Genomic DNA, 9439 nt, shown 5'->3' on the forward strand with positions numbered 1-9439 from the left:
TGCAACCTTATTCTATGGCCCTGATTGAGCTGTCTCTTTCCAAACATCACAGCCCAGTTCGCCTATTATTAATCATCAGTGTTAAACCGCCGGACAAACTCTGATTAGAGTTTAAAACTCGGAAAGTGAAAGCAGCGCGAAATGTCGGAATATGTCACATTTTAAGCGCTAAAATCGAGCGTAGCGCCTTTACAGCTCTACTTACTACTTTACATTAATCATTAATGCATCTTTCTATCACTCACTGTTTCTCTATACTCCTAAGTCCTACCATACTAATAATATTAATATTAGCATAGCGCTGGCTGCATCAAATCAAATCAAATGTGTGTTTTTATTAACGGGGGAGAGCTTACGATAGCAAATTCCCGAAAACACGTAAGCGAGTGTTTTGTTTCTGCTTCTGGTTTGGGCTGTTTTTCCTCTCCATTCGCGTGCCCTTCTTTTTCGCTTACTGTCAGATCTTTCTATCGGTGTTGTCTTAACTTTTATGACTCTCTCTTCTCTAGTCTAGTCTAATCTCTCTTTCCTTTCTATCTTTGCCCATTTCTCTCTCTCTCTCTCTCCCTCTGTGGTCCTCTATTACTGTGTGCTCTGCTCTCTCTCTCATTCTCAGAGCGTAGGCAGGGATATTTCTCTCTCTAGGGTTGTGAGTTCCTTCCCATTTTGGTTTTTAAAGTCCCATCTCTGTTTCATTTTCTAAGAGATGCGTCGAAGACGAAGCTCCCTTCTCAGTTACTAAGAGAAATGTAAGCCCATCTCTTTCTCACATCATTTTATCTCTTGTTTAACTCTGGTTTGTTTGGTTGATGGGAAAAAAAAAAAGTTGGAAGATTGTTAAATTTTCTATCTTTATCGGTTCTCAGAAATGGCGTGCGTTTTGGGTTTTTTCTGAAATCAAGAAAATTCCATGGTATCTTTGTGTTTTTTAGGGAATGGTATCTACTATCCACTATCATCATAATATATTATTATTATTATTTTTTAATCTCTACCATTAAAGGGTAAGACTAAAACTTCTGATCATAGAAGCAACCCATGAAACAAAATAACACTAAGCAGGATATTTTTTTTTATGTTTCAAAACGTGTTTGCTAGTGAATATTTGAAATTGATGATATTCGCTTTTACCCCAAAAAAAAAGAAAAAGGATTAATAGCCGTTGCCCTTTCCAGATGATTGGGCAATCAGGCAGATCCCATTTTTAAAGATGAAAAAAAAGGGTGATGCTTTTGAATAAGCAGTTTTATTGAATTTATCCGATGAGTATGAAAATTCAAGTACAGGGAGATTTCTGACTCACTGTGTCACTTTTTATTGGAAGGAAATAGTTGAACTCCAAACTCAGTTTTTTAACTGAGTCATGTTACTTGTTTAAATAATACACATAGATATCCAGTAAGAAGAATAAGGAAACGGATTGAATAGAGGAATCCCGAATATTCTGCAATCTCAAATTTGTCGATATCAATGGTGACTCGTTATTTCAATGAATCGTTTCTTCAAACAGATCTTTGTCTCAGTAGAGTCTTCCAGTGGCATGTTTCGGTCTATTCTTATAAATCATGACGCGGTGGGTTTGTCATGATAACTATACAATTTTAAGCTAACTCTAATAGTTTTTGTTTTTTTGAAATGAATATTTTAATTCTTTCTTTTGCTAAATGATTGCAAGTCTTTCTTTCTTCTTGCTAAATAGTTTGAATGGTTTTCTTTTTGTAGTTGGTGAATAATCTCAATAGTTTACTTACTTAGTAAATGATTTGAGGTATTTTATCTCTTGTGAAAAAGAACTGATGCCTAGACATTTTCCTTCTTTGCTTGGTTTCTCTTTCCTCACAGAGTTCGGTGTGAAAATTTATTTAGTGGTTTTTTTTTTTTCCCTCTTGAAGTTTTTACACTGTCACTTTATGATGAAATTTAGTTCAGCCCATGAAAAGATTATGAATTTGTGCCGTTGCTCTAGAAACTATTTTTTTTGCTCCTACAATGCAACTCATAATCGGATTGGTAATGTTTGTTCTGCTGTTTCAAGCTCATATATGTGTATGTCATTGTTGCGAATTTGTGCTGTAACATTGCGAAATCATTGCTATACTAATTGAGAACCATATTTTTGTAGTATTTGGGTTTGTTATTACTAAGTTTGGATGTAACTTATGTGGCTTATGAAAGTAAGTATTCAATGCAAAATGTATATGACATGAAAGTGAAAGTGATCAAGAGTTTATAAGTGACACACTTGTTAGCTCATTGATATTTGCTCAGACCTCTAAAAGCTTTGATGGAGGTTTTTAAATATTTGCCTCATTGACGTTGATTTTACATTATCTTATATAAATCAATGTCTAAATTGAAATATTGAGGGGTAGTTATCCATTCTCCAACTATGAGAGCTTTCATATGTACTCTGAAATACAAAAATTCTTCAATCAACACCTCAATTTGAGATTAGTCTTCCCAATAACGTGTTATTTTTAGATGCTAACTTAAACGGTGGATGCACATCACAAATTAGTCTTGAAATAGGGTGTCAATTGTAACAAATTTATTGTTTAGAATATACATTGCAAATGCTGCCATACATTGCAAATCACTGCAATTATTCCTTTATATATATGCGCGCGCGTGTCCATATATATATAAATTTCTTGTATACGTGAGGAGTCATTTATAGTAAGGCTGCATAATGTCTGTTGAATTTTCAAGGTGCATGCACTTACCACATAATATATTGCTGACCCCCACACTGGCATACAATTAGTGCTGGACTATTGTGATGCTCGTGGGGTACTTGGTTAGTGTATGTCAAATTGGACTTACTTGTACTGATACTGTTAATGAGAAACGTATTCAGCATCATGATGTAAGGTGTGATGTTGATTCTTTGCCTTATGTTCTGATTGCTGTGCTGGCTAATAAATTCTATGCTGAACTAAAAAAAAACATCATATTTTCCTTTTCTGTATTATTGATTTATTTTATTTTATTTTTTATTTTTGAGAATCATCTGTATTATTGAATTGAATATACATCACTTGTGAGTCTGGTCGAGTGAGGTGTCAGATCTGACTAAATACCAGTCTATTTGAGCTTGAGGAGATACTACACCCTTGTTGGATTGGTTGTTCAATGTCACTATTTCTTGTGAAAAGTGCCTGAGTTGTACATGGAGGAAGCTCATCTTTCTATATCTATGGTTGTTCAGTTGATACAGGAGGAAAAATTAAGGCATTGGAAAGTTGCAGAACTTACATTAACTGTCTCAACCATAAGTGGGTAAACTATTTTTAGGCAGGTGATAGAGACAGTATAGAACAGAACCTAATTGCCACTTTAACCTCCTGTACCTTCAGTTTCTGTAGACCTTTGTCTTGTCCAGGAGTCCACTGTGCAGTGCACAACTTTGCTTTTGGACTGTTCTCTTTAGTTTGTGTAGGTTCGTTACTAGCTGGTTCTCTCTTTCAGAATCTCATCTGGTTTGTTAGTATTTGTTCACATTCCAGGATAACTTTAAATCTTAGATATTCATTGACAATCTGTTTATGGACAACTCATATTTTGATCCTTTGTAAAACCTTCAGATACATTATGAGGAGTTTAAGTTTGAGGCCATGGGCAGTGGTGTTTGCATCTGGAAATGAAGGAGAGGCAGCGTTGGAGATCTGAAGAGGACGCTTTGTTACGTGCGTATGTCAAACAATATGGCCCAAGGGAGTGGAACCTTGTGTCACAGCGCATGAACACAACCCTAAACAGGGACGCGAAATCCTGCTTAGAAAGGTGGAAGAACTACCTCAAACCTGGCATAAAGAAGGGATCCCTCACTGAAGAGGAGCAGCGTCTTGTCATCCGCCTTCAAGCCAAACACGGCAACAAATGGAAGAAAATTGCAGCTGAAGTCCCAGGTCGTACTGCTAAGAGACTAGGCAAGTGGTGGGAAGTGTTCAAGGAGAAGCAGCAGAGGGAGCAAAAGGAGAACAACAAAACAGTTGCTCCAATCGAGGACGGAAAGTACGATAGGATTCTTGAGACTTTTGCAGAGAAGCTAGTGAAAGAGCGCAAGGCCCCAGCCTATCTCATGGCCACTTCCAATGGCGGTTTTTTGCATTCGGACCCACCTGGTCCTGCACCAGCTTTGCTACCTCCATGGCTTTCTAATTCCAATGGCACCTCCACAGTCAGGCCACCCTCCCCTTCTGTGACCCTCAGCCTCTCTCCCTCAACTGTTGCGGCCCCTCCTCCAATCCCATGGTTGCAGCCTGATAGAGGACCGGATAATAACCCTCTTGTTTTTGGAAATTTGCAGCCTCAAGGTTCGGTCCCTGGTTGTGGAGAGAGCATGCTGATATCTGAGTTGGTGGAGTGCTGCAGAGATTTGGAAGAAGGGCACCATGCATGGGCAGCACATAAGAAGGAAGCAGCCTGGAGGTTAAAAAGGGTAGAGCTGCAACTTGAATCAGAGAAGGCATGTCGGAGAAGGGAGAAGATGGAAGAGATCGAAGCAAAGGTGAAGGCTCTTAGGGAAGAGCAAAAGGTTGCTTTGGATAGAATTGAAGCAGAATACAGGGAACAACTGGTAGGACTAAGGAGGGATGCAGAAGCCAAAGAGCAGAAGTTGGCTGAACAATGGACTTCAAAGCACTTGCGTCTTACCAAGTTTCTTGAGCAGATGGGCTGCAGACCCAGGCTTTCTGAACCTAATGGCCGATGAGGAAGATCAATATACGCAGCAGGGGTGATTGTGTATCACGTCTGTCTTAATCCTTCACTTTTTTCTGCACTGATATCTTGTTTGCTTGATCATGTGTCCATTCTCCTCTTAAGTTCGTATCATAGGTGTTTATTTATCATTTCTGTCTACTTATAGGTTGGAATGAATGAATGTAAGGAAGCATTTGCTGAACCTGCTTTACTTGCAATTTTTTCCCTTTTAGCTGTATATTATAATTATATTCCAAATGTTGCCTTATTCTTGTTTCTCTTTCCCCTCCCCCCCTTTCAATCCTATGTGAAGAGAGAAGGATAATCTGGTTCATATGCTTAGTATTGATTTTGGTTGAATGAATATGATGAAAATGTGATCTTTAATGAAGAAGCTTAGTACTTCTACTAAACTGTTGGTGAAAAAGCAATTAGTTTGCAGATTGAGTACTGTGATGTTTTTATTTCTGTTAATTTAGAAGAACATTCTTGTTAATAGACAGCTGGTTGCGTTGAACATCCTTGTTCAACACTGATTCCCGTAATAGAAGAAGTTTGTGATGATTTTATTGCTGCCTGCTCCAAATGTACATGGAAAGGCTGTTTAAGTTTAGTGTGGCTGGAAGTACTCGCAATAGCGTACTTATATGGTGTACAATTAAACTACTAAGCCATTTGGTGTTTTGCCTGGTCCGATTCCTCGAGAGTCAACTGCAAAGCAAATAATATCATGCAGAATTAATTTCATGATTGTCAACTTCAAATAGAAAAATACTGAAGAAGTTATAACTTGTAAGATATTATAATATATAGCAAACAGCACAAGCCAGGATGGTAAGAGTTGGTTGTGGAAAAAGAAAAACACCTTGCACGAAAGATGGATTGCTATTTTCCTCATTGATGCAAATGAGTGTCTCAGCCCAATGGTTCTTCACAATTTCTGGAACCATTGCTTCCCCGGTGAATGGGCTCCAGTCATTGTTCTCAGCATCACTAAGAACCCATGTTATTGCTTCAGGTGGGTTTGCAAAGTCGAAAGTTTGAGTGATCTTATTCTTCTTCTTTGAAATGTTGCTTGAACAGGACTTGAAACTCTGTGAATCCTGCATGAGATCAGAACAAATGACTGAAGATTAGCCAATCATTAGTCAAGACGGAGTAAGTAGTTCATTTGCTAACTCGCCTTAGAATGTCCACCAGGTTTTGAGGCCTCAGGAGTTTCCTCAGTTTCATTTTCTTCCATTTTGACATACTTCTTAGCTTCTTTCAGTGAACGGAAACGCTTCCTTGTCTTCAGTTCATGGTAAAACTGCACAAATTATTCTTTGTCAAGTTAAATCCGCCAAATTTTTGCTTGCAATACATAATACTATAAACATGAATTCAAACTTGTAATTCGGCAATGCTTAAAGTGTACTAATTATAGGGACATTTTGTATCAGAAGGCATGATCATGGAGTAATTTGGCAGAATATTGTTATGAGGGAAGTTTGTTATCACTATATGGCAGATGTGAAGTTATTTGGAGGTATGAGGAAAGAGACATAATTTGGCATTAGTTTTGCCCAATTATGGAGTGATTTGGCTTTTCAAATGCCAAAATGAAAGGGAAAAGTGAGAGAGATTATATATGATAGTGTAATTTGGTTTAACCGTATACTTCAACTTTGATAATGCCGAAATGGCAGTCCATTAATTGCTGCAAAAATAAGTTTCCATTCAATAGCATACAATAGCTAGAGGTCTTATATTCGGATCTTACAACTAACTTGTGAGCCTAAGAAGAGACATGCATAATTTTACATGATAAGCTGCAACGTTTTTATTAAAAATAAACAGAAACAGAGATACTCAATAGATGCTGAGTCTGGTGGTAACTTTCTTTTAATGCAAAAAACAACTCTTTTCCTGATTAGCCAAGAAGGCTATATCATCATGTCTTAACGTTAAGTGGTTTTTGGAGAAAAATGAGAAAATATACTGCTGAAAATTAATTCCTCCAAAGTCTTAATAAATCCAAGAAGTGCGAATGCCTCGTAAGCTTTAGCAGTAAACATACTCTCAAAATAACCTCTCTTAATTCCTAACAAATCCAAGAAGTGGGAATGTCTCATAAGGTTCAACAGTAAACATACTCTCTCAAAATAATCCATCCCAAATTCTAACAAATTCAAGAAGTGGGAATGCCTCATAAGCTTCAACAATAAATGACTCAAAACATTTTCAAGCTTTAACATCAAGAATATCAACTAGGAAGATTCAAAATCAGCCTAGTATCAATATGTTCTTATCTTAAAATAGCAGATAGAAAAGATAAATAAAAGTAACAACTTGCAGCAAGCTAAAAAATTCATAATACTGCATGTCCAACTTGTAAGGTGAAGCTAGCTCTCACAAAAGAAGTGACAATTTTAAGTAGCATGGAATTGAAGTTGTTATGCAAAAATAGTGAAGTGTAGTGACCACACACATTCAATCAGGCATTATTAAAGTCGAAATATACTACTAAATTCTGCATTGCCAATACCAACTTATACTGCCATAATCTTTCACCTTTCCCTCTCATTTCAGCATTTAAAAAGCCGAATCACTCCTAAACAATTGTCAAAATAAACTTCCCCTGTAACAATATTCTGCCAAATGACTGCATGATCATGGTTTGAATTATTTGTGCAGCAAGTAAAAGCTCAACAGTTGTGCATAAATAAATTTAAACTACCAGGGTCAACTTTAATTTAAAGCAAGCCGAAGCAAGAAAATGAGTCCCAAATTCCCAATGCTGTGAAGAGCTAGTGTGAGATTTGAGAATGCATCTTGTATATCTCAATATTCCTAGAAAATTTAGGGTGGGGGAAGCCCTGATTATGAAGGTGAGTGTCACTTCAGAATTGGGAATTTCCTACTGATAAATCACTTAATATGAAAATGAGCTAGGTGCGAGACTATGTACCTAGATAATTAGAAATAGGGAGAGCTCATTTGGATTTAAAAAAAAAAAATACAAAGAAAATATAAGCAAGGATCAATCTCTGCCATATCAGTTATGTTGTTTTCATCAACTTTAGCATCATGAGAGGAAGACTAACTGTAGTTCAACTATTCGTTAATAATTTAACAAGAGTAGTGTAGTAACATAGTTAGTCAATTTATCAGAGTTAAAACTTAGAGAGAGAGAGAGAGAGAGAAAATCTAGTCAAAGCTTCCAATTCAATCAAGTTCAGCAATACATTATTGAGATTGATAACGAGAGCTATTGTTTTTTTCCCTCACATTACATATTTAGCATGTGTCTAGTCATGGAGATGTGCATATGCCAATAAACTGTGTTCTTCATGTTTCAGGTCGCAAATAAGAATGCGATACTCTAGAGTAGTCACCTTATCATAGACCTTTGAAATGCGTCTTGAATCAACTTATATTACAATAATAAAACTGCATTATGAGATTTTATAACATATTCACCAGCAGAAAGTTTTCTTTCCTACTGTACTGACTACTGAGGTTCATAGTTTATCCATCATAGCTTGGTAGGTATATATGTAGGAAAAATGAAAGTGTTAACAAGATCATCCAATGAAGTAGCTTTCTTTTAAAACTAAGAATGAGACTTCAGCATATGGATAAACTACGAAAGATTGACGAACAATATTGTTTGTAACAATAGCATTAAATCAAGCATTAGACAACTTTCATTTTGTATTCGATCAATGTTCTATTTTTGCTATAAATAGTGTGTTTTAATTTTGGCTTATGAGTGAGGTTAAGACATCGATAACCAAGATAGCAGGGACTGTAATTGAGAAAGACACAGAAGGCAAACCGAAACTCTATTTTGTGGTGATTGTATGGACGTAAAAATGGATAACACAAACAACCTAATAGCTTGAGTAAATTGCAATCCGGCTAAGACTTGAATAGCTTTGCAAAAGGGGAAATACCATTGATCACGTGACAGACATTCTATTTATGAGATAGGCAGCGGTTTCAAATGCAAAGTGTCAATATTTTTGGAAACATAAAGACCAGCGAGGAATGAAAACCTGATTAAAACCAAATGCCTATTTCGCTGTTCAATTTTATCATTTTGTTGCCTGAACAATGAACCATGCCACATATGGCAAAGACACAATTTAATTGGGGTGGTGAGTTTAAATGAGAGGTAGAGTAGAGCAGGCAGACATGTGAAAGAAAAAGAAAAGCTTTAAGATTCAACAATGGCGGAAACCGAGAAAAACAGAGAGAAAAAATTTTCTGAAGTAAACTCTATCTTTCATTCAAGCTTAATTATGTTTACATACACACTGCTCTATATATATATATATATATATAGAATGTGTTTGGATAGAGCGTTTTCGCGTCTGCATTTTCAAGCAGCGCGTTTTGCAGTTTTTTTTTTTTTTCAAGCCGCACTTGTTGACTTTTTACTCTGAACAGTGCATTTGTGCACTGTTCACGGGACCCAAAATTTTTAATATTCAGTAACTTTTTCATTAAAAATGAGTCGCACTGCACTATTTACACATTTAAAAAATATTTGCTACAGTGTTTTCAGTTTTTCGTTTTCAGCAATAAGTTCTATCCAAACAAATTAATAGTGTATAATAGCTTATAACAGTTTCTAGAAGAATCCTATCCAACGAACTCTAACTAATCTATAACAGATTTGACAGCTATACATAAAATATCTTCAGGCTGGAGAAAATATCTGGAGCTCAGTTAGTTAGAACACAAGTCC

The 9439-nt window shown here is 36.4% G+C and overlaps 1 protein-coding gene across 1 annotated transcript; it reads left to right on the forward strand.

Moving 5' to 3' along the window:
- Positions 1-312: 312 nt before the first annotated feature.
- Positions 313-4972, forward strand: LOC142610599 (transcription factor AS1). Its single transcript, XM_075782448.1, has 2 exons — positions 313-749; positions 3585-4972. Exon 2 carries the CDS (start codon positions 3641-3643, stop codon positions 4712-4714), a length of 1074 nt encoding a protein of 357 aa, XP_075638563.1. The 5' UTR covers positions 313-749; positions 3585-3640; the 3' UTR covers positions 4715-4972.
- The last annotated feature ends 4467 nt before the right edge of the window (positions 4973-9439 follow it).

This window comes from Castanea sativa, chromosome 9, assembly GCF_040712315.1.
Source record: "Castanea sativa cultivar Marrone di Chiusa Pesio chromosome 9, ASM4071231v1".
Taxonomy (NCBI): domain Eukaryota; kingdom Viridiplantae; phylum Streptophyta; class Magnoliopsida; order Fagales; family Fagaceae; genus Castanea; species Castanea sativa.

Bases quoted from the DNA above. Each gene is read 5' to 3' on its own strand.
- LOC142610599 (XM_075782448.1), top strand. From the start codon at position 3,641: ATGAAGGAGAGGCAGCGTTGGAGATCTGAAGAGGACGCTTTGTTACGT.